The sequence below is a fragment of the Protopterus annectens genome, chromosome 1.part1 (assembly GCF_019279795.1).
Source record: "Protopterus annectens isolate FY-2018-M chromosome 1.part1, PAN1.0, whole genome shotgun sequence".
NCBI lineage: Eukaryota > Metazoa > Chordata > Ceratodontiformes > Protopteridae > Protopterus > Protopterus annectens.
The window spans coordinates 1,097,306,964-1,097,333,468 of record NC_056726.1 but is presented as its reverse complement, the minus strand read 5'-3'; the positions used below and the strand labels follow the sequence as shown (position 1 = coordinate 1,097,333,468).

Sequence of the window (26,505 nt, the reverse complement as noted above, 5' to 3'; positions counted from 1 at the left end):
TTGGGTGTGCGATGGATGAGAAAGAAAAATTTTGGAGCAAATTGGATGAAGTGGTGGAGAGTGTACACAAGAGTGAGAGAATGGTGATTGGAGCTGATTTCAGTGGACATGTTGATGAAGGGGCAGAGGAGATGAGGAGCTGATGGGTAGGTATGGTGTTAAGGAGAGGAATGCAGAAGGTCAGATGGTAGTGGAATTTACGAAAAGAATGGACATGGCTGTGGTGAATACGTGTTTTAATAAGAGTGAGGAGCATAGGGTGAAGTACAAGAGTGAAAGAAGATGCACACAGGTGGACTGCATCCTATGCAGAAGGGCCAGTCTGAAGGAGATTGGAGACTGCAAAGTCATGACAGGGGAAAGCGTAGTTAGGCAGCATAGAATGGTGGTCTGTAGGATGACATTGGTGATCAAGAAGAGGAGTAGAGTGAGAGCAGTACCAAGGATTAAATGGTGGAAGTTGAAAAAGGAGAATTGTAAGGTGGAATTCAAGCTAAAGTTAAGACAGGCACTGGGAGACAGTAAAGAGTTATGAGATAGCTGGGCAGCCACAGCAAGTGTGGTAAGGGAGATAGCGAGAAAGGTGCTTGGACAAGGAGACCTGCTGTTGGAATGAGAAAGTACAGAATAATAAACAGAGGAAGAGGTTGGTGAAAAAGAAACAGTGGGATTGTTAGAGAAGTGAAGAAAGGAGATGAGGCCTAAGGTGAAGAGAGAGGTGGAGAAGGCTAAGAATAAGGTGTATGGCGAGTTGTATGAAAAGTTAAACATTAAAGAGGAAGAAAATGACCTGTACCAAGTGGCTAGACAGAGGTACCGAGCTGGGAAAGATGTGCATCAGGTAAGGGTGATAAAGGATAATGAGGGAAATGTACTCACACGTCAGGAGAGAGTGCTGAGCAGATGGAAAGAGTACTTTGAGAGGCTGATGAATGAAGAGAATGAGAGAGAGAGAGAGAGAGAGAGAAAGTTGGATGATGTGGGGATAGTGAATCAGGAAGTGCAACAGATTAGCAAGGCGGAAGTAAGGATAGCTATGAAGAGGATGAAGAATGGAAAGACTTTTGGTCCAGATGACATACCTGTGGAAACACGGAGGTGTTTAGGAGAAATGGCAGTGGAGTTTTTAACCAGATTGTTTAATGAAATCTTGCAAAGTGAGAGGATGCCTGAGGAGTGGAAAAGAACTATATTGGTACCGATTTTTAATAATAAGGGTGATGTGCAGAGCTGTAGTAACTACAGAGGAATAAAATTGATCAGCCACAGCTTGAAGTTATGGAAAAGAGTAGTGGAAGCCAGGTTAAGAATGGAGGTGATGATTAATGAGCAGCAGTATGGTTTCATGCCGAGAAAGATCACTACAGATGTGATGTCTGCCCTGAGAGTGTTGATGGAAAAGTATAGAGAAGGTCATAAGGAGTTGCATTGTGTCTTTGTGGACTTAGAGAAAGCATATGACAGAGTGCCTATAGAGGAGTTGTATTGTATGATGAAGTCGGGAGTGGCAGAGAAGTACGTAAGAGTGGTACAGGATATGTGTAAGGGCAGTGTGACAGTCATACCTCTCAACTGTACTGATTTTCCAAGAATGTCCAGATTTTTGCCTCATATTATTGGTCCATTTTTCATAAAACTGTGGTTTTCTGGCACATTAGTGGCAAATCATTAAAGACTGAAGTTTGAAAATAATGACAGACATTTAAGTTTCAGACTTCATACCCTTCATAAAATTCATAGTAATAAAAAAACTGTTATTCTATCAACTTTCTAAGATTGTAAGAGCAATATTTAAAAACTGCCCCGATTTTTGGGCCTTTGTCCCACTTTTATTTATGGCTTTGTTCATATTTCTTGTTCTAAGAGGTTGAGAGGTTTGGTGACAATGTGTGGTGACATCTGTGGTAATAGTGACAGATACATTCAAGGTGGAGGTGGGATTACATCAAGGATCAGCTCTGAGCCCTTTCTTATTTGCAATGGTGATGGACAGGTTGACAGATGAGATTAGACAGGAGTCCCTGTGGACTATGATGTTTGCAGATGACATTGTGATCTGTAGTGAGAGTAGGGACCAGGTGGAGGAGACCATAGAAAGGTGGAGATATGCTCTAGAGAGAAGAGGAATGAAGGTCAGCAGGACTATGACAGAATATATGTGGTTGAATGAGAGGGAGGATAGAGGAATGGTGAGGATGCAAGGAGTAGAGGTGGCGAAGGTGGATGTGTTTAAATACTTGGGATCAACAGTTCAGAGTAATGGTGAGTGTGGAAGGCAGGTGGAGAAGAGAGTGCAGACAGGCTGGAGTGCATGGAGAAGAGTGTCAGGAATGATTTGTGACAAATGGGAACCAGTAAGAGTGAGAGGGAAGGTCTACAAGATGGTAGTGAGACCAGCTATGTTATATGGGTTGGGGACGGTAGCACTGACAAAAAGACAGGAGCCAGAGCTGGAGGTGGCAGAGTTAAAGATGTTAAGATTTGCATTGGGTGTGGCATGGATGGACAGGATTAGAAATTAGTATATTAAAGGGTCAGCTAAGGTTGGATGGATTGAAGACTAAGCCAGAGAGGTGAGATTGCATTGGTCTGGACATGTGCTGAGGAGGGATGCTGAGTATATAGGTTCATAGGTTCATACTAGGCTAACTGCCCTTGGGGGCCATTTTAAGCTAACTCAGTTATCCCATGTGAGAATCAAACCCCACACCTTGTGTTCATAAGGTAAACACCTTCACTATTATGCCAGCCTCCCACCCCAAATAATCATCCCTTGCAAGTCTTGAACCCAGGACCCTGCACACCATAGCCACAACAATTTACCATCAAGCCATCTGAGCTATTTGGAAAAGGATGCTAATGATGGAGCTACCAGGTAAAAGAGAAAGGCCTAAGATAAGGTTTATGGATGTGGTGGGAGAGGACATGCAGGTGGTTGTTGTGACAGAGCAAGATGTAGAGGAAAGGAAGAAATGGAAACAGATGATCCACTGTGAAAAACACAAATGGAAGCAGCTGAAGGAAAAAAGGAGATATTGCCAGTGTAAGAAAATAATTTACTCATATATTTAAGACCATAAATATGATGTAAAGCATTTTATCACAAATAGAGCATCTGGAATCTCTGCCTCCCACCTTAAGATGGCTGCATCCTGTATAATCTGTTCATGGTCCAATAAGTTGTAAAACTGTCTAGACCAAGGCATCAGGTCAGCCATTCTAAGCTTGTAAGTCGTATACATAATGAAATGGAGGAATCCTGCAAAGTACATCTATGCAGCAGACAATGGATGAAAACCTTGGGTGTCCAATGCCTCACTTTTTATGACAGATAAAATATTTTAAATGTTGACAGTGCTCTGGTTTAATGACTCTTAGGGTTCACTGCCCATAAATAATTCCGTAGGGACAGACAATGGATGAGAACCTTGAGTGTTCAATGCCTCACTTTTTATAGCAGATAAAATATTTTAAATGTTGACAGAGCTCTGGTTTAATGACTCTTAGGGTTCACTGCCCATAAATTATTCCATAGGGACAGACAATGGATGAGAACCTTGAACCTCCAATGCCTCACTTTTTATAGCAGATAAAATATTTTAAATGTTGACAGAGCTCTGGTTTAATGACTCTTAGGGTTCACTGCCCATAAATAATTCTGTAGGGACAGACAATGGATGAGAACCATGAGTGTTCAATGCCTCACTTTTTATAGTGAATACATATTTTAAATGTTGACAGAGCTCTGGTTTAATGACTCTTAGGGTTCACTGCCCATAAATTATTCCATAGGGACAGACAATGGATGAGAACCTTGAACCTCCAATGCCTCACTTTTTATAGCAGATAAAATATTTTAAATGTTGACAGTGCTCTGGTTTAATGACTCTTAGGGTTCACTGCCCATAAATAATTCCATAGGGAAAGACAATGAATGAGAACCATGAGTGTTCAATGCCTCACTTTTTATAGCAGATAAAATATTTTACATTTTGACAGAGCCCTGGTTTAATGACTCTTAGGGTTCACTGTCCATAAATTATTCTGTAGGGACAGACAATGGATGAGAACCTTGAGTGTCCAATGCCTCACTTTTTATAGCATATAAAATATTTCAAATTTTGACAGAGCTCTGGTTTAATGACTCTTAGGGTTCACTGCCCATAAATTATTCCGTAGGGACAGACAATGGATGAGAACCTTGAACCTCCAATGCCTCACTTTTTATAGCAGATAAAATATTTAAAATTTTGACAGAGCTCTGGTTTAATGACTCTTAGGGTTCACTGCCCATAAATTATTCCATAGGGACAGACAATGGATGAGAACCTTGAACCTCCAATGCCTCACTTTTTATAGCAGATAAAATATTTTAAATGTTGACAGAGCTCTGGTTTAATGACTCTTAGGGTTCACTGCCCATAAATTATTCAGTAGGGACAGACAATGAACGAGAACATTGAGTGTCCAATGCCTCACTTTTTATAGCAGATAAAATATTTCAAATTTTGACAAAGCTCTGGTTTAATGTCTCTTAGGGTTCACTGCCCATAAATTATTCAGTAGGGGCAGACAATGGATGAGAACCTTGAGTGTCCAATGCCTCACTTTTTATAGCAGATAAAATATTTAAAATTTTGACAGAGCTCTGGTTTAATGACTCTTAGGGTTCACTGCCCATAAATTATTCCATAGGGACAGACAATGGATGAGCACCTTGAGCCTCCAATGCCTCACTTTTTATAGCAGATAAAATATTTTAAATGTTGACAGAGCTCTGGTTTAATGACTTTTAGGGTTCACTGCCCATAAATTATTCAGTAGGGACAGACAATGAATGAGAACATTGAGTGTCCAATGCCTCACTTTTTATAGCAGATAAAATATTTAAAATTTTGACAGAGCTCTGGTTTAATGACTCTTAGGGTTCACTGCCCATAAATTATTCCATAGGGACAGACAATGGATGAGAACCTTGAGCCTCCAGTGCCTCACTTTTTATAGCAGATAAAATATTTTAAATGTTGACAGAGCTCTGGTTTAATGACTCTTAGGGTTCACTGCCCATAAATTATTCAGTAGGGACAGACAATGAATGAGAACATTGAGTGTCCAATGCCTCACTTTTTATAGCAGATAAAATATTTAAAATTTTGACAGAGCTCTGGTTTAATGACTCTTAGGGTTCACTGCCCATAAATTATTCCATAGGGACAGACAATGGATGAGAACCTTGAACCTCCAATGCCTCACTTTTTATAGCAGATAAAATAGTTTAAATGTTGACAGAGCTCTGGTTTAATGACTCTTAGGGTTCACTGCCCGTAAATTATTCTGTAGGGACACTTTTATTCTTCTCCAGTTAGCCAAATCTGTGATGAAACTGGCCTGGGTAATCGGTGTGCTTCTGGTGCTAATTAGCACAACCCAGAAAGCTGAAAACATGGCATGCTTATCAGCTATTGCATTATGTTCATCTGGAACATGCTTGGTAGAGAAGGCTAAATTGAGTTTTAAACTGAGAAGAACCAACACATTCATGATAGACTGAACCCTGTGGGAATGGGAAGTACTTTGCAGCATAACCTGAACTGTGGCTTTATTGTCTGAGTGGAGTATGACATTTTTGTCTTAATTTGGTCTTGCCACATGTAAACCGCAGCCCAAATAGGTACAATTTCTTAAAAGGTAATATCTTTTTTGATTGGTCCTGCCCAGGAGTAAGCCCAAAGAGCAGCAAATCATCTCACCTTCAAGAAACCCCCCAACTTTACCCCTCCCCCCCCAACAGGACCAATCACAATACCAGATGAATACCAGGTACCAGCATTACTGCAGCACAGGTTAAAGCTGCATTGACCAAGGCCAAGAATACAGCTTCCATGGGACCCAACAATATCCCTGGATGTGTTCTGCATTAACTACAAAGTGAACTGGCAACACATCTGTGTGCCCTGTTCAATCACAGCCTCACCTCAGGTTTTGTCCCCACTGAATGGTGCACTGTTACAGTCATCCCTCTCCCTAAAGGGGGAGCAACTACAGACCCTGGGAATTATCACCCCATTAGCCTGTTGAGTATGATATGTAAGGCTATGGAGCACATCATCATGGACCTAATTAACAAGGATATAGAGAATCTCCAAACTCTCAGTCCCACTTAATTTGGTTTTGTGAGAGGTGAATCATGCCTGTTCAACCTGGTTGACTTATTTGAGTCAGTCACCAGAGCTGTGGATGAGGGCAAGGCCATTCATACAGCCTTCCTTGATCTGGCCAAGGCCTTTGACACAATTCCCCACTCAGGAGTTATTGACAAATCACCAAACTAGGCATCAACCCCTATATCACTAGGTAGGTTGCAAATTGGCTCACAGATAGAACCCACAGTGTGAAAGTAGCAGACTCCAAGTCAGACTACTGACCATTCACAAGTGAAGTCCCACAGGGATCGGTCCTGGGTCTTCTCCTGTTTGGCATCTACTTCTCAGAAGTCCAGGCCAACATGGAAGGACTCTTGCTGACAAAGTTCACAGGTGACTGCAAGCTGGGAGACATTATTAACTCCCCAAGTGATGTAGACATCCTACAGAAAGGCCTCACTGAGATCAATGACTGGTGTAGAAACCATGGCCTTAAGCTTATATGTGCCATCATCCCCTTTGGGAAAAAACTCAGTTCCCTCTAATTACCACATCGATGGGAGCCCACTGAACACTAAAGGCATTATAAGAGATCTGAAGACACAGGTTGACAGCACCCTCTCCTTTGACCACCACATTGCCACTGTGGTCAGAAAGTGGCATATCTCATTACCAAGGGTTTTGCATCCAGGAAGAAAGAGGTCATCATCTCTCTATATTCTTCCCTCATTAGGCCAATCATCAAGTATAATGCCACATTTGTCATGTACCTCATTAGACACATGCAGCAGCTAAAAAGGCCACAAATGTACCTCACAAAGAGGATCCTAGGCCTTAAACACATGTCCTACATGACAGACTCAAAAACTTCTAGTTATTCTCTGTGTCTTATTGTCTACTATAAGGCGGTCTCTCCTTGACTTACAAAGTCATGTCTGACCCAGCTCTGTTTGAAATGCTACATCTAAAGAAATCCCAAACCCTCCACACCACATGCTCCAGAGACCTCAACGTTATTACCACAGTCAACAGAATATGCCGGAGGGACAGGTTCATAACCCAGAAACTGCTCATGCTCTGGAATAGACTTTCCATACATGTCAGCAGAGCACCTCACTTGCCCTCTTCAAGAGATATCTTGATGAGTGGATAGGAAATAGAAAGGTCGCCCCGGGGATCACTCCAGTAGCTATACTTGATAGAGGCACTGAGAAGTAACGTTGGGCGGCATGATGCCAGGGCACTTCTATGGGATAGGCTTGTAATGGCTCCAAGGCCATTAGCCTAGTGCACAGCTATGAACCTATAATCCTACACTGGCATCTGCATCCATGCATAGTTGAAGTGCCTCAGAGGATACCCATTCAGGCTGCTATAGGGATAGTCCATGGGTCTAAGGGATAATCCATTGATCTAGGGGATAATCCATTGGCCTAAGGGATATTCCATTGTACTGGCCTAAGACTACCTTCCAGAAATATAGGTCTTCTTTGATTCTGTTGGTGAAACAAACCCAGGGCTGCTTGCTTCACCCCATTATTTAGCAAGTTTGTTACTGACCTGGTGAATGTCCTACCTGGTGATACCACCCTGAAGAAGAAGTTGAGGAGCCCAAGAAGAGACATGATCTGATTGATCCTTACTTTTGTTCCTTTCAAATACTCATTAATGGAAGCTGTCCACCAACTGAGCTAGTCCTTCAGCAGTCTTAAATTTGCGGCAATGGCATTGATTTCAAGACCAAAAAATGTGATGTTATGGCTGGGTCTCTCATTCTTATTGATGGTAATTGGTAGCTCGTGGTAATTACATACTTCCAGAAAAATAACCTTTCCTTACTTAGTGCTTTGTTCACCCCCTCTCCAATAATAAAAAAATGTCCAGCTAATGGATAGCTGCTTGTTCCTGTGGTCTTTGCAACCAGCAACAATGTTCAGCTGAACTAAATGTCTTAAAGACCGAACAAGCAACAAATCAACCCACCAGCATGGCCTTGTCAAAATACAACCGAACTTGGAAACAGAAATTGTCTAGTCCTGTTACTGGCTTGGTAACAGCCTAAACGCTTATTGTATATCTAATTTTGTAAGCCAAGGGTCAGTGAACTTCTGAAAGATGGTAGCCACACCATCAAGCCTGGCACAGTTTAGCCTTGAATCTTCCTGCTACTAAAGTTATTCACTGATGCCTCAGTGGAGGGGGACAAATGGAGGATGAGGTGAAATTTACCTTCTTTATTTTGGGGTACTAAGCTGATAGCTGAGATCCTGAAATGTCCTATGGTGATGTTGGAAATGGCCCAGCTATTCTTCCTATTCTGACCTCCGCATTCAACATTTTTTGAACTTTTTCATCTTTGTTCAGGGTAGATATCAAATTCTTATCAATCTTATGTGTGGGAGCTGCTGATGATTTTATGGGAAAACCAGATACATAGCCCTGTATCAGGATTTTTTTTTTTATTGTTGGTTGGGTTAAAACCTCAATTCCTGAGTGAGACCTGGTATCTTGATAGGGGAATGTAATATCCTACGGTAGGGCTTGCTGCTGTGAGATAAAGCCTCTGCTGGCACATAAGGAGTGTTTGCCCTCTAAAGGGCACTATCTGCTTCAAAGGCAGCATTCTCTCACTGTTTGTTTTGCTATGGGTCTAGTTTGACTGTTTTCTTCCTAGCAGTTGTAGGCAGGATCATATTTCCCAAAGAGTGATATAAAAATAAATAAAGAAATGAATAAATGAATAAATAAATAAATAAATAAATAAATAAACAGCAGGGTCAAGAGCACCTCCAGCTTTTAAAATTTCCTCAGGCTTTCATTGCAGCTTGGGTGTCCAAATTCCCATCTTGGCTGCTGGTCGGCGTTCTAGCTAGAACAGCACTAACTATTCCGGTAGCATTCTTCTTAGTGAAAAAAAAATATCTGCCTTTAGTTTTCTAAGGTGTTTTTTATTTTATTTAATTTAACATTTATTAACTGGGAAAGTCTGACTTTGAATGAAGCCAATTTTCAGCCAAGGCCCAGGGAGAAACACTCCACATGCATGTATTTGTAATGTCAGAGGAAATTGGAGCACCTGAAGGAAACCCACACAAATGCAGGGAGGACATGCAGACTCCACACACAAGGCACCCCAGCTGAGAATCGAACCAGAAAACCTCTTGCTGTGAGGTGACAATGCTACTGCTGCACCACTGCACCATCCGAATGTGCCAAAACGTGTTGATCCTAGCATTACCAAGCAGTGCCCTAATGCTCATGGTGTGCCTCCATGATGGTCGCTAAGTATGCCAGCAAGGGTAAGGCTTGCTGAGGATAAGTCTCAATAATAACTTCCATAAAATTTGTGAGCCCTGCTGCCCAAGAGTCCCAGTTCTTATGAATTATCTTGTTTGATATTTTCTTACCTAGCATTGGTTTGGACATGTGCTGAGGAGGGATGCTGGGTATATTGGGAGAAGGATGCTAAGGATGGAGCTGCCCGGTAAGAGAAAAAGAGGAAGGCCTAAGATAAGGTTTATGGATGTGGTGGGAGAGGACATGCAGGTTGTTGGTGTGACACAGCAAGATGCAGAGGACAGGAAGAAATGGAAACAGATGATCCACTGTGGTGAACCCTAATAGGAACAGCTGAAAGAAAAAGAAGAATATATTGCTAGTGAATGAAAACAATTTACTCATATACATATCTCCATAAGATGGAGATGGATTTCTCAGCTTCTCGTGTACATTGAATCCCATCTGTGTCCACCAGGTCAGATACATCAATATATTCCTGTTGAATAACCTTATCCTTTACTGCCTTGGGTATGTAATTGGTGAAATGAGCCCCAGGGATACTAGTGTTTACTGATGGTGAGGTGAGGCTCAGGAATCAGTGGACACTGGAGCTAATAGCTGCAGAGCTCTGACTTCTTTGCCTTGTCTGATTTCACTACTTCCTGCTTTTCTACCTTTGTTTGGCATTAATATGAGCTCAGAATTAATAAGAGGGAGGTCTGAAGCTTATGAGATGTTAGATACCATCTGTTTCCTATGCTCTACTACGGAGCCAAGCCCTTTCCCAAAATTAAATCAAATAACCTGGCTTTAGCTCCCTCTGGAAATGATTTCAGAAATTCCTCTAGATGACTTCCAAAACACTCCCCTTCCTTGGAACTTTTGAAAACCTTTTCCCTTCATTGCCTGACTCTGCTGCATCATGTGTTGTCATTGGTGTTTCTGCTTGCCTGTCAATATCCAGGGCACTGCCTACATTTCTCTGTGTTCTATGCCTGTTCCTTTTAGAAGGGCCTCTGCTGATACTGGGCTGTCAAGCTTCACTGTCATCAATCATCTTTTGGCTCCTTCCACAATGATAATGATGTGGCTTCCCTCAGTTCTCATTCGTTAAACAGTTCCTTTGACACTGAGGATAATCTGGCCCACTGGGACTTGTGTTTGTAGAGTCACTGAGGCTGTACTGTATATATCAGATAATAGACAAGTCAGGCCATTGCTAAAGGGGGGCTAGGAGTGAGTTGTTGTCAGAGGCATGGTTTACTGTGTGGATCATGCAAACAATTTCTTCTCAATGTTTATGGTGCCAAACATGACATTCAAGTATTTCAGCAACTCATGCAACATTTTTTTCACATAAGTGGGTACTTTGATGGATGAAGTTTGTATCATTAAGAAATGTAAAGGTTTTCTTATTCTAACTTAACTTGTTGTAATACAATATATATATAAATATATATGGGTCTTCTTTCTTTGATTGAAATGCCATTATTTCAAACAAAAAAAGTACAACCTTATTTTCATGAAAGTGCACTTCAATGAAAGTGCAGTTTCACGAATTCTGTTTCAGAGAACTGGCAATTAAAATAAAAAATAAAAATTTCAACTACGTTTTGCAGGGGATCAAGAACCTCACCCCCGCTACATTAAATATACTAACTCCGAGATTGCACTACAGTGGGGAAACAGGTATATTCCCTTATCCCCACTGTAGTGCTCTGTTATATATAGATTGCCGGTTCGCTGAACCAGAATTGGTGAAAGTGCACTTTCGTTGAAAGCGTCTTTATCTGCTGCACCTTTCCTGCCCAGGTTTCTGTATCGTACAGTAGTGCTGGTTACACCGTTTGGTGTATGTGTTACTTTTTAGCTTCTTTTTTATTCTTCTGTCATATTGTGCACCTGACACTCTATGCAAGTTGGCTGCAGCTCCTCTGATTTTAGCTTTTACCTCCTCATTCAGACTTCCCTTCTCAGCCACCCCTCCCAGATACTTAAAGATGTTAACATGTTCCACTATCTTCTCTTCTATCTGAATTCATCTCCTAGACTCAGGAAGAAGCCTGGCAGTGAGTTCCATAAACGCATGGCCTGGGACAAAGAGCAGTCCACCTCTCACTACAGCTACTCCACACCAACCAGTTACAGATACTGTAGCCACTGGGTCTGCATTTAACAACATTTCTATAATCTGCAGTACAATGATTGTTGTTCCAGGGCAGCTATGTACTTCACACCATAGGCATTTAACTATGATCAAAGAAGAACTAAGATTCTTATATGTATTAAATGTTTGTATACTCTGCAGTCCACCCCTTGCTGGATTTTTATTCCATGGACACAGACAGCCCACACAAAAGGTTCTGAGGTCTCACACTTTCCTTACATTTTACTTTTGTCCTCCTGTGCACATCCATTTGGTCTGTAAACATGACCACTGTGACTAGTTTACACTTTGTGCCATTTCTCTGGATGCATGTACTGTTTAAAAATGGGAATCACCTAGTGCAGTTGTAAATAACTACCTCCCCTGCATATAAAAAGGGCTGTCTTCATCAAGAGGAAGACGAATGGGGCGTGGTCAAAAATGTCATATATATATATATATATATATATATATATATATATATATATATATATATATAGTCTCTTATTATATGTCAGGAGATAACAAGCCCAGTAAAAGTGGGCACAGCCTCTCGTATTACATGTGACAGACTGGAAAAGTTCTGTAATAAGGCTTTCATACTTGGCTCCAAGGAATATGAGTTCCACTGATGCGGACACAGCCTCTCATTTTACATGTGTTACAAAACAGACTAATAAAGTCTAGTGATAGCCTTGTTAAAGCAGGCATTTTCAATTATCAACATGGAAACCACTCTATTAGATGGACCTGCTGAAGTTCAGGTGAAAATGTTTTCTCAAATATAGTTCTATAGTGGCAGGTCATAGTGTGTTGTCATATTTTGTTTGTTAAAAGTTAAAAATAAAAATAAAATCTTTTACCTAAGAATGAGGTTCCACAGGCTGCTGAACTGCTAAACCCTCAAAGGTCTTTCAGGAATATGCAAATAAGGAACTAACCTCTAAGTCTTGGGATTGACTTCTTGTTTTGCCATCTCCCAGATTTTCCTCCAGTCAGCTCCCATTGACCCTCCCACCATTGCCTTTAAATAACTGACCTGTTGAATGTAATGCATTACAACAAGAATACTCATCCATCTACCTGCTTAAAAAACGACTGGAAACTTCAACAATGTGTATTTATTCCTCCCACAGGGATGGTATAAGAGAGGGAGAGTCTCTTAGATCTGCTAGCAGAAGTGATTATATCTGAACTCTTCCTTTACACTCGTGAGTCTCAGCGTTTTCTGATTGCCCTCATTTGCTGTCATCGAGCACTACCAACCATTTAAAGTTGTCACTGGAACCACTGCACCCATCTCTGGAACTATTACATCTCTGTAACAGACTCCCAATCAATGTGAAGCAGAGGTCCTCCCTAACTCAATTCAAGTGCAACTTGGACAATTGGATGGGAAACCGGAAATTCATCCCTGGTTTGGAACCTATGTCTCTAATGGACACAGGCAGCCTGTAAATGGTTCATTTCCCAGGCTCTAGCTTGTAAATGTTTCATCTCCCAAGCCTCTGCTTATACTTATTAAGGGTATCAGAACTTGTCAGAGATTTGGGATGCATGGCTAGTCTTAAAAGACCCCTGTGAGTGTTAGCCTAGAAAACACCTGTGTACCTATGAATCTAAGAACTTCCGTGTGTGGCACCAAGTAGCTAGCTAGGATGAGAGGACCCATTGAGTGATGATCACCTGAGTGAGGGGTGCTTCTCAGATTCAGGAGTAATTTGCCAAATGAGGCCATTCGCCACTGTTGACATAAGGCCTCACACAAGAAGAGCATATGATAAAAAGACTATTACACAGCAGCTAAGTAATTTAGGATAGAAACATTTCAAACGCTGTAAGTCAAAATGTAAATTAAGAGTTGAAAGTCTGAAATACATGAGCCATATTATACATCAAATGGTCTGAAACCAAAGCCTAAAAAAATAGATAAACTGTGCAGTTGCCAGTGTGAGAAGACAAACAGCTTTAAGAGGATTTAAGAATGTAGCAGTTTCTTGAAAAGATTATACCTTGTAGATCTGACATATCCATGCATCGAAGAATGTTATCAGATTAAGTTGGAGCCCGAGAAAAAAAACAAGGATGAGAAAAGAGTTTTGGAATGCATAAGCAGTCAGTCACTGATACTGTAGTTTTAGGATCTGTAATCTGACTAAGCATGTGGTGTTGCAAGCAGCTTTTAGTCTGAATAGTGAAAGAACTATGATTTTAAAAATGAGAATACATCTTTTGATTATAGGATATGCTAAGACAAAAATGTTAGCAATATTTTATGCAACACATAACCAACTTTATGAACTAATATTTGTTACAGATATACCAATGCAGTACCAGTCTTACCCAACTGATTACATTAACTTTTCTTTTTAATTTCATCCTTTAAGTTTCCTACTGTTATAAGACACTCCTATCTCTTCTTTCTGACATTCCTCCTCCTATATTGCATATATTGTAAATCAATCAGTTTCAGGGCTAAATCACATTAGCAAAAAACTGTTTAAATAGTTCAGCAATTAAATGTTATTGTCAAATGTGTGTACTTTGTTTCTGTATGCATTCTATTTATTTTTCTCTATGGATTTAACTAAAATGTTTCTCTGCCTTAATTTACAAATTTGTTTTGCAACCAATGCTGACTTTGAAAAATATGTGTTATGAAGAGTATATCCCTATTCAACAAAATCTAATAGCTATAGATAGTGACAGAAATAGATAGATAGATAACATCTACATGGATAGCTGGAGACATAAATACATAAATGTGAGAAATTCCATAGATTGAGACAACATGATGCTTTCATAGGTTAAGAACTGACGAACACCAACTTAATGACTTAGTAGGTGCAGTTGTTGCAATAACTTAAATGATCACTAAATCAGCAATCCTCAACTACATATAGAAAAACAATTTAAACACAGCTGGCCATAACAATACAAAACCTCACCTAACAATGACAGCATAAAACTTGTAGAAATTTCAAGTACATGGTCAACTACACTGAGACTGTAGCTAGCTAAACAATCAATAACATTATGGAAACTGCAGAAACTTCAGTTAACTCAACTAGTTACAATAATACAAAACTTCAAGAAGCTAGTCAACCAAAGCTGAGACAATAGCTATTCAAACAATCAGTAACACAGTAATGATAGCCGCTAAACTGCAAGTACTTCAAGTAACACAACTAACAAAGATACCACAAAAACTGCAGGAAGTTAGAGCTGATAGGTAACCGAACTGCAGCTGCAGCTGAATAGGCTCCCACTGGCTCAACTGGCAAGATAACCAAAGAAATACAGCATGCTAATACGTGGAATAGATAACCAAAGAAATACAGCATGCTAATACGTGGAATAGATAACCAAAGAAATACAGCATGCTAATACGTGGAATAGATAACCAAAGAAATACAGCATGCTAATACGTGGAATAGGTAGGACGTATTTCCAGGCTGAGTAAGGATGATGGACAGTTTGAGGGGGAGTTAGCACATATGGCCCAGTGTTTTGTTGAGAGAGGGTACAATGAGAACATGGTAAAGGATGTTATAAGTAGGAACAAACAATACAGATCCAATAAATATAGACCATGGTTAGATACACCGTATAATAACCAAGGGACGGAGGGTGTCAGAACACATACCCGTAAGTTTACATTGACTTATGGAAGTGATACTAGAGGGGTTAGTGATATTATACGAAGAAACTGGAATATCATAACAGGTGATGAGTCTTTAAGAGACATGGTGGGCACACAACCGAGTTTTGTGTACAAAAGAAACAAGAATTTGAAGGATGTTCTGTGCAGAGAAGGGATGTCATCTGATAGAAGGAATGCCATGGACAGAGTAGGGACTGTCCCATGCGGTCGTTGCAAGGCTTGTGCTTTTATTAAAAAAGGAGTGGAGTTTTGCCACCCGAACAATGACAAAGTGTATGTTTTTAAGGGGAGGGCAACGTGCAATACCACTGATTTAGTCTATATAGCTGAATGTAATTCATGTCCCAGTTACTATGTAGGGAAGATAATCAAAATTGAAAGAACGGGTACTTCAGCATTTATCTAGTATTAGAAATGCTAATGAAAGTAATGCGTTGTTTAGGCATGTTAAGAAATATCCACTACACAGTTTTACTTTTAGGGTCATTGTTAACCTGCATTTGACCAGTAGGGGGGGCGACATTACATTGAGCACTGAGTTGGCTGAGACTAAGTGGATCCTGGAATTGACAGCACATAGGGATCCAGGGTTAAACGATGTGGTTCCTCTCAAACCTGTGCTTAATAAAAGGCGGGTATTTTACTGAAAGATGATTGGATAAGATGTTTTTTAAATAATGGCAATGCACTGTTATGTATATATCTGAGGAAGGGATTTACCCGAAAGCGCTCATAACGTGTTGTATTTATATTTGGAATAAATTGCTTTATTTTTATATATCAGCAGCATCCGGCTACGTTTTTTCTTTTACTTTTGTGTACCTGTTAACGGACAGCTGGATTTGGCAGAGCAACGACCTTTTTTCTTTGACGTTTAATAGATAACCAAAGAAATATAGCATGCTAATACATGCAATAGATTCCAAAGAAATACAGCCTGCTAATACATGGAATAGATAACCAAAGAAATACAGCATGCTAATACATGCAATAGATTCCAAAGAAATACAGCATGCTAATACGTGCAATAGATTCCAAGGAAATACATCATGCTAATACGTGGAATAGATAACCAAAGAAATACAGCATGCTAATATGTGCAATAGTTTCCAAAAAAATTCAGCATGCTTATACGTGCAATAGATAACCAAAGAAATACAGCATGCTAATACGTGCAATAGATAACAAAGAAATACAGCATGCTAATACGTGGAATAGATAACCAAAGAAATACAGCATGCTAATACGTGGAATAGATAACCAAAGAAATACAGCATGCTAATATGTGCAATAGTTTCCAAAGAAATTCAGCATGCTTATACGTGCAATAGATAACCAAAGAAATACAGCATGCTAATACGTGCAATAGATAACCAAAGAAATACAGCATGCTAATACGTGGAATAGATAACCAAAGAAATACAGCATGCTAATACGTGCAATACATTCCAAAGAAATACATCATGCTAATACGTGTAATAGATAACCAAGAAATACTGCATGCTAATACGTGAAATAGATAACCAAAGAAATACAGCATGCTAATACGTGGAATAGATAACCAAAGAAATACAGCATGCTAATACGTGGAATAGATAACCAAATAAATACAGCATGCTGATACGTGGAATAGATAACCAAAGAAATACATCATGCTAATACGTGCAATAGATACCAAAGAAATACAGCATGCTAATACGTGGAATAGATAACCAAATAAATACAGCATGCTGATACGTGGAATAGATAACCAAAGAAATACAGCATGCTAATACGTGGAAAAGATAACCAAAGAAATACAGCATGCTAATACGTGCAATAGATAACCAAAGAAATACAGCATGCTAATACGTGCAATAGATAACCAAAGAAATACAGCATGCTAATACATTGAATAGATACCAAAGAAATACACCATGCTAATACATGCAATAGATAACCAAAGAAATACAGCATACTGATACGTGGAATAGATAACCAAAGAAATACAGCAGGCTAATACGTGGAATAGATAACCAAAGAAATACAGCATGCTAATACATGCAATAGATAATGAAAGAATTACAGCATGCTGATACGTGCAATAGATACCAAAGAAATATAGCATGCTAATACATGGAATAGTTTCCAAAGAAATACAGCATGCTAATACGTGGAATAGATAACCAAAGAAATACAGCATGCTAATACATGCAATAGATAACCAAAGAAATACAGCATGCTAATACGTGGAATAGATTCCAAAGAAATACAGCATGCTAATACGTGGAATAGATAACCAAAGAAATACAGCATGCTGATATGTGCAATAGATACCAAAGAAATACAGCATGCTAATACATGCAACAGATAACCAAAGAAATACAGCATGCTCATACGTGGAATAGATAAACCAAAGAAATACAGCATGCTAATACATGCAATAGATAACCAAAGAAATATAGCATGTTCATATGTGGAATAGATAAACCAAAGAAATACATCATGCTAATACATGCAATAGATTCCAAAGAAATAGCATGCTAATACATGGAATAGATTCCAAAGAAATACAGCATGCTAATACGTGCAACAGATGACCAAGAAATACAGCATGCTAATACATGCAACAGATGACCAAGAAATACAGCATGCTAATACGTGCAATAGATAACCAAAGAAATACAGCATGCTAATACGTGGAATAGATAACCAAAGAAATACAGCATGCTAATACATGCAACAGATGACCAAGAAATACAGCATGCTGATACGTGGAATAGATAACCAAAGAAATACAGCATGCTAATACGTGGAATAGATAACCAAAGAAATACAGCATGCTAATACGTGGAATAGATAACCAAAGAAATACAGCATGCTGATACATGCAATAATAATACAAATAATAATTCAAGCACAATGAAAGGTTTTTCACTAGCAGAGTTAACAAGGCATCAGTATATGCAGCTTTAGGAAGAGCAGCATTAATGCTTAGCAAAACTAATTCAAGCACATAAGGAACGAGACACATTTAGAGATTTCACTGCAATGCTTCACACTCAGCTGCAAGCAGTGGTCAGAGAAGGCTCTGTGGTCAAAAGAGACCAGGCTGAAGACCTGGAAGTTGCTGGAGAGAAAGCACAAGAGCTCGAGGAATTATTCAGAGATGTAACACCACAGGAAAAAAGAGGAAATAGATGGAGTTGAAGAAAAATCACAGCACCTGAGAACAGCATGTGTGAGGACTACAGAGGTATATGCAGCTGCGTCAGGTATGTTCACAGCCCCTGAGAACAGCATGTGTGAGGACCACAGAGGTATATGCAGCTGTGTCAGGTATGTTCACAGCACCTGAGAACAGCACGTGTGAGGACCACAGAGGTATATGCAGCTGTGTCAGGTATGTTCACAGCACCTGAGAACAGCACGTGTGAGGACTACAGAGGTATATGCAGCTGCGTCAGGTATGTTCACAGCCCCTGAGAACAGCATGTGTGAGGACCACAGAGGTATATGCAGCTGTGTCAGGTATGTTCACAGCACCTGAGAACAGCATGTGTGAGGACTACAGAGGTATATGCAGCTGCGTCAGGTATGTTCACAGCACCTGAGAACAGCACGTGTGAGGACTACAGAGGTATATGCAGCTGTGTCAGGTATGTGAATAAGGTAGAAAGAAGAGTTTGAGGTGGACTGTTGAAGAAAGTAGGAATGCAGAAAAAAATGGGAGATAGAAAAGTTGGAGCAGGATAAGAAGGAATATTGGTGGAGCAAAGAGAGCAGTTAGAGTAGTAAAGAACAAGGCATCAGAGGAACTGAACAAACGTCCGGATGTGACTCTGTAAATTACACAAGCAGACTCTATGAGGTTGCAAGATAAAGACAAAAAGATGAAGAAGATGGTCATCAGACATCCGTCGTAAGGGATGCCGGCAACAACCTGCTCATTGTGTGATAAGAGACCTTGGGACCTAGGTGGACAGTAGTTTCTCCTTTGATAATCACATCACCACAGTAGTCATGAACTTTCTATGTGGCACACCGCGTCACAAAAGGGTTCTCATCCAGGAAAAAAGAGGTCACTGTTCCCCTCTACTCGGCACTCATTAGACCCATTATAGAGTACAACACCCCTTTTGGAATGTACCTCACAAGACATCTGCAGCTGCTGTAAAGGCCACAGAAGTACCTCACAAAGAGGATTACTGGCCTCAAGCAGATGCCCTACACTGACCATCTCAAAAAACTCCAGCTTTAATCTGAAGCATATCGCCTACTCCGAGGACATCTCTGCCTAACATATAAAGCTATGTTAAATTCAGAGCTGTTGGACATGCTACACCTAAAGAAATCCCAATTCCTCCAAGCTACATGCTCTAGGGACCTAAACCTTGTCACCATAAAAAACAGAACATGATGGAGGGATAGATTCCTGTCCCAGAGACTTCCTATACTCCAGAACAAGCTACCCATTCCTCATTAGCACTCTTCAAGATAAATTTTGATGAGTGGAAGAGAAATAGGAAATACATCCCGGGGATCACTTCTGTGGCTCTGCTCAACAGGGGCACAGGAAATTAACTTTCTTGGGTGGCGTAAACCAGGGAACCTTGTTGGCTAGGCTTACTTAGGCCCATGGACTGATAGCCTAGTACCTACCTATAAGCCTATGAACCTATGAACCTATAAACCAGTCCACAGGGCATCAAAGACAGATGGAAGGAGTACTTCCAGCAGTTTCTGAATAAAGAAAACCCAACAGAAGCTGTACTGCCCCAGACACAGCCTATGATAAAAGAAAAAGAAGAGGCATGCACCCTAGAAGAAGTAAGGACAGTAAACAAAATGAAGTTGGGAAAAGCAGCAGACTCAGATGAGGTCACAGCGGGTATAATGAAGATTTTGGTTGCGTTAGGGGAGAAAAGACTCCAGTGTGTACTCATAGCAGCCTGGAGAGAAAGATGTATGCCACATGATTTGAGAATAAGCATACTAGTGACAGTGTACAAGAACAATAGAGCCATTCATAACTGTGGGCAGTACAGAGGCATCACAATCCTGTGACATTGCACGAAAAGTCTGGAGTGGGTGACTGACAAAAGAAAGCAGAGAGTAGTAAAAATAAACTGGAAGAGAAGCAGTTCAGATGCAGGTTCAAATCAGTATGCAGCATGGTTGGTTGGATCTTTTCCAGAGAGACAGATAGTTAAGAAGACATTAGAGATCTGGAGAGTCCAACTGGTAATTCTTAGATTTGAAGAAAGCATATGATGAAATCCCCAAAGAAGCTGATTTGGGTGGTTCTAAAATGGGTCAAAGTCCTGGAAATGTTTGAAGATTTAGTGGAGGTGAAGTACAATGCACCAAAGACAAAGACTCAAATACAAACAATGTTCAGACTCACAGAGGGGTTCCCAGTGGAAGTGTGTGATATTAGAAATGTGTGCCTCATCTCCTTAAAGGCCTATGCTTAAATCACACTATAAAATGGAACCAAAATGTAATAATATAAAAAATAATACATGAAAATACATTCTTGTCTTGCTTTAAATATGCTAATGCCAAATCCTGTTTATGTTGCAAAATCAAGTTAGGCCTCTTGAAACTGTAGGAATCTGAATCTGTAGGAGACAGAGAAATGAGACCAACGTTTGTCAGATGTTCTGTATAACAGGAGTACAATACCTGAGTTTTTTTCTGAGTGGGGTGTTTTAACATTCAGCATGACGTGTTGCTCCTATCGTCAGATTCTTGCAGTATACAAGGTGATACTAGTGAGTTTTTCCTTCTCAGTAACAGTAAATATTTGCATTCATTATACAGCAGATTTCCTGTTTCTTCCAGGCTCCTCGCTCTGTTTGCAGTGACAGTTGCTCACCGGGTTATAGAAAACTAGTTCACCGTGGACAACCAGTCTGCTGCTATGACTGTATCCCCTGTTCAGAAGGAGAGATTTCAAATCAAAGTGGTAAGCCTCGTTATGTGAATAGTTAAACCTGAAAACAAACTGTCCACACTATGTTGCACCATCTTACACATTAAACAGAAAGTGAAGTAATGTGATATACAATTGATAAATTAACATTAAAACAGGGCTGACATGACATACATACATATAGACAGGAATTGTTAAATTGTTCACAGTATAGAATAACTTTGTCTACATTTCCATGGTTTGTGCATTGAAAACTAAATCCAGTGACCTGGGTATGGCTAAGGATTTACTTTGTGCAGAGAAACAGGACAAACAGGACTTTTTATTTGCTGTCCATAAATTAAATCATGAGAAAACTGATACACACAGCAAGCAGGAATGGAGATGTTAGAACTGTTAAGAATGATCTTGGATCTTGGGGTTGGGAACATCATTTGTTCTGTTACTAATATTTTTTTGTCTATGTACCAAATAATTGTGGAAAAGGTCTTTGTGGGGGCAGTTTTTTCTGGTTACCATGTAGAAAATAACAAATAAAAGCAAATACATGTAGCGTTACATGCCTTCACGTTGAATCAAGTCAATACATTTTTTTATATATATCCAAGCTTATGAAATCAGATATAATACATTTCAGGACTGTAAATTAGGTTTGTTGAAATGGTGGGTATATAGTTCCCAGTACACAAGGTGGAGACACTTTTATGGAAGTGTATATTGTTAACCTTTTTCATACTTCAGAAATGTATCTGAAATTTTGCTTAATTTCAACAGATTTATGAGGGGTTCAGACTGGGTGAGTCTATGCTGTTTTATTAAGCAATCAGGTATATTGACAGGTCCAATAAAGGTGGCATTTTTAGTTTCAGAGACTGCAGTTAGGACATATTCTACATTATACCATGATCCCGTCGTCATCGGGATTATTAATTGGCCAAAGGTCCCGTTAAACATCGGAGGATTTAATGGCAAACCATTAGTTGTGTATTACTTTTCTCGTTAGTCTAATGGATTTAACAGCCGATACTTTAAAACATAAAGTTAAAATAGAGACGGCGTATGTTATTTGCTAGCTGTCTTTTTATGTTAAACCCATTTATCATATTTTTAACAATGTTGTCTTAAACAATGAAAGACTTTTATTTTTGCTTTAGCTGTAAATTTTAAATAAGTTTATAAGTTTAACATGGCGAAATAAGAGAGATAAGGAGAATTTATTTGAATGTCTGTTAAATTAAATTTTAATTCATTAATGTTAAAAAATGAAAATGTAAAAAAAACATTGAGAACTTGCTTTCTCCGTTCTACCCACAACTCTGATGTACTGTGCACAGCAGTAGTGTACATACCCAGATGCCCAGATATCTCTGCGAAGGGTAGTAAACAGGCATTTATATAACAGCATTATTATTTAAAGAAGTAATAGTTTCTTTTTAATAAATTTGTAAATATAATAGCAATAACCCACTTCTGCTGGGTGGGGGTGGGTACGGTTACCCATGGTTGGCTTTGTTTGTCCCCCCTCGGCTTATCCTCCAAACCAAAACATAACACCGTGGGTAAATGCGCATTACCAAGCGCGAAGTTATTGCTATAATAAATATGGAGGAGGAAGAGAAGTGGTGTAAGTTCAGACTGTTTCTGTTCTGAAGTTGACAATACATTTATTTGTGAGTGTATAAACAATATCTTTAGGGTCAGTGTAGGTAATACCATATGACTTAATCCAGGGCATTATTATGTGTTATTTCTTAGCAGTCTGACATAGTTATAAATTTTGGATTATTCATGGGTTTGGATGCTAATTTTAGTTCATGTTCCATTTTGATCTTCCTTATGATAGCTTTTAGATTTTTTTACAGTCTTCAATGCCAATACAGTCTACTGTATTATAGGTATTAGGTAGCCTTTTTCTTTTATTATAGAGAATATTAATGTTGGCATTCAACCAAGGTGGCTTATTGTTACATTCTCCAGTATTGATACCATATGGATTATGCTGTTTGTGGAAGCAAAATTCATTGACTTAAGTGAAAGATGAGGCTACATGGGGCCTGGAGTGACAGATTAAGCTACATGGGGCCTTTTGTGACAGATTAGGCTACATGGGGCCTGGAGTGACAGATGATGCTATATGGGTCCTGGAGATACAGATGAGGTTACATGGGGCCTGGAGTGACAGATAAGGCTCCATGGGGCCTGGAGTTACGGATGAGGTTACATGGGGCCTGGAGTGACAGATAAGGCTCCATGGGCCTGGAGTGACAGATTAGGCTACATGGGGCCTGGAGTGACAGATAAGGCTCCGTGGGACCTGGAGTGACAGATTAGGCTACATGGGGCCTGGAGTGACAGATAAGGCTCCGTGGGACCTGGAGTGACAGATAAGGCTCCATGGGACCTGGAGTGACAGATTAGGCTACATGGGGCTTGGAGTGACAGAGAGACTACATGGGGCCTGAAGTGACAAATGAGGTTAAATGGGGCCTGTAAATCATGTACTTGAATCTTGACAGCTCATCATATAATTTTAATCAATTTGTTTTTTTTTTTAAGTTCTTAATTCAGAAATGTCCATCATGATGGGTTTAGACTTCCTAAAGGATACGATGACTGACTTGTGACTGGATTTGACAAAATAACAGGATGATATCGGAGTAGTATAAGTAGTTACAATGTTTGTGAGGATAAGATCCAGAAGATTTTGACTGTTATGGACTGGATAACTATTTACATAAGGGAGTCAGCATTTACTAAGTCTAGGAAAATGTTGGCATACCCAGCCTCTGTAGTACAGGTGCTCCAGTCAATCGAAGGATTGTAAAATCACCCATCAAAAAAAATGTCATTAACTTTTTGGGGGAAGGTTCCTGGTTTAGAAAGAGTAAAAAAGGATACTTTATGATGATGCTTTGCAGATCTCTTAAAAATGAACAGAAACTTATTAATCTGGATTTATACTTTAGAAGATAAAGTGAGAGGCCTGCATTCCTTTGAAGTAGGGTTCCAGTCCCACTAGGAGATGACAGAATCACAGCAATATGTCTAGAACTCATCTAATATGACTGTTATCACCTTAGCTTCTGTTATTCTGGTCTTTCACTTATTCCCTAATTTGCTGTTTCACCTACTTACTACCTAGAATTTTCTCCTGCATTTACCCTACACACACCCCCTCAGTGCAGCTATCCTACTAGCTTGGCTTATAACTGCCTGTACTCTAATATTCCTATTGCATTATGCAGTTTTCTGGTTAACATACCTTTAGCAAATTTGGACTACATCCATTTTAAATTGATCTTAATATTATTGTCTTACAGGTAAAAAAAAACATAATTGACCTTGTTACTTACTGTTCGATGCATATTTCATGTTAGTTCTTTTTAATCTTGTTTTCTCCTGTATGTATTTACAATTTTTAATCACTGTTTTTTTTTTTTTGTAGTGTTAGAGCTTTTCTCTTCGGGTCTCTACCCAGTCGTACTAACCTGGTTAACAAATGTCAAATAAATAAATGATTAAAAACATGATGTTGGGGAGCTCACAGCATCTACAAAGTGGTTACATCAGCTGGTTTGGAAAAGCAGGAGGACACAGAGTGCCTCACTAAAATACAAAATCTCCACACTGTCGGTTGCATGGAAGGTGTGAAAGGTTGGAGTATGCTGCAGTTTCTAGAGACATAATTCTTCATGGTACAAGCAGACCACCTGACCTATACTTGCAAGTGAACTGTGTTCACTGACCAGGTATCCAAAGCTGTAAAGGGTACACCAGATGTGTCTTACATAAGTTGCATTCATCATTCTACATCCTGTTTAAGTAAGACAGGACAACTGATGGGGTCTTTTTTCTCTGGTCACCATTTCTGGGTGCTGGGGGCATACCTCCCAACCTCTTGGATCAAGAAATCCGGACAGTACCTAAAATAATGTGGGGTCAAAGGCCCAAAAGCAAGGGCAGATTTTCAATATAGCTCTTATAAACTTAGAAAGTTGCTAAAATTACAGGATGTGTTAGCATGCATTTTCTGAAAGATATGAAGTCTTAAACTCAAATGTATGCCATTATTTATTTACCTCAATCCTCAGTGATTTGCCAGAAAACCACAAAGTTTTTGAGAAACAAACCAAAAATATGAGGCAAAAATCTGAACATTCTGTGAAAATTTCGACAGTTGAGAGGTTTAACTGGAGGATTTCTCCTAGGAAATATACAGATACCGGAAGGAGTTTATTTTTATCTGGCATTCCTGACACAGTGAATTGATGGCCAGGTGTTTATCCCTATGCACTTATTTACTGTTTCAAGAGCAGCAAGTTGTACCTTTTCAGACTGCACTGAGACACTACAATTGTGCAGGAGTGAGCTAAGCAGATAAATGAAGTTACACTGAGGAGCGGTACAAAAAATAAGTTCCTTCCGTCTGTCAGGATCACTGTGACATGCTCAAGACTGTATCACAAACATGTTTAATCGTTGCTGAAGTTGGTCCTGTAGCAATCAGGGCTGCTTCTGAAGTTAAAACTGATAATATTTAATCATAGCATCAGCAGGCCAACTTCAATAGTACTGTGCATAATGGGTGGGAACTGTGAAACAAAGCTGAGCTTCTGAGACTGGCAGGTCAGTGAACATGTGCAGGAACAGCACTTCTATGAAATGGTCTGTGACCTGCATGAAGGCATTTAGGAGGACAGATGAACAGAATGGCTGCTGATTGACAAATCAGATAGCCCCCACATGCAGAATGAAGTCAATGAAGATTGTCAGTGGAAACAAAAATAATTCTCCCGACAGAAGGAGAGAAGCAACATCAGAAAACGGGTTAAGTGACAACAAGCATGGAAGCACCGATGCCCTGGAATGTCTTATTCAGGTAAAGGTTGTGTACATGGGAATAGGCTTGTAGATTATAGTACAGGCCAATGTTTTATTTATTTATTTAGTTAACATTTGTTTACCGGGATAGTCCGACTGGACAAGTGTCTGTTTTCAGCGGAGTCCTGGGGAGAAAAACTCCATAAGTTTACAGAGAGAAGAAAGATTTACAAGAGATAAATTACAGAGTAGTAACATACAGATGGTAGACTTTACAGCCGTTAGTATACAATAAGAGGATATTCCCTCTTCTGGTTAAAAAAACAAGTGTACAGAACATACAGATAAGAACCTGGTAGATCATTGCCTTTCACAATTGAATAAGAGTATATAAATGTTTAAGTTTTTCATATATACATTCAAGCAAATATACATGCAAGAGTATACATACATATATATATATATATGCATAGACACAGATACATACACACACTACATATATACATATATACACATATACATATATATATATATA

General features: G+C 39.5%; 1 protein-coding gene across 1 annotated transcript in view; it reads left to right on the top strand.

The window, feature by feature from the left end:
* The window catches only part of LOC122815461 (extracellular calcium-sensing receptor-like), a 399,086-nt gene that overhangs the window by 315,384 nt on the left and 57,197 nt on the right, over nucleotides 1–26,505 (top strand). The window contains exon 5 of the mRNA XM_044087978.1: nucleotides 21,059–21,182. Within this exon, the coding sequence (XP_043943913.1) occupies nucleotides 21,059–21,182 (124 nt within the window). The remainder of the gene's footprint in view (nucleotides 1–21,058; nucleotides 21,183–26,505) is intronic.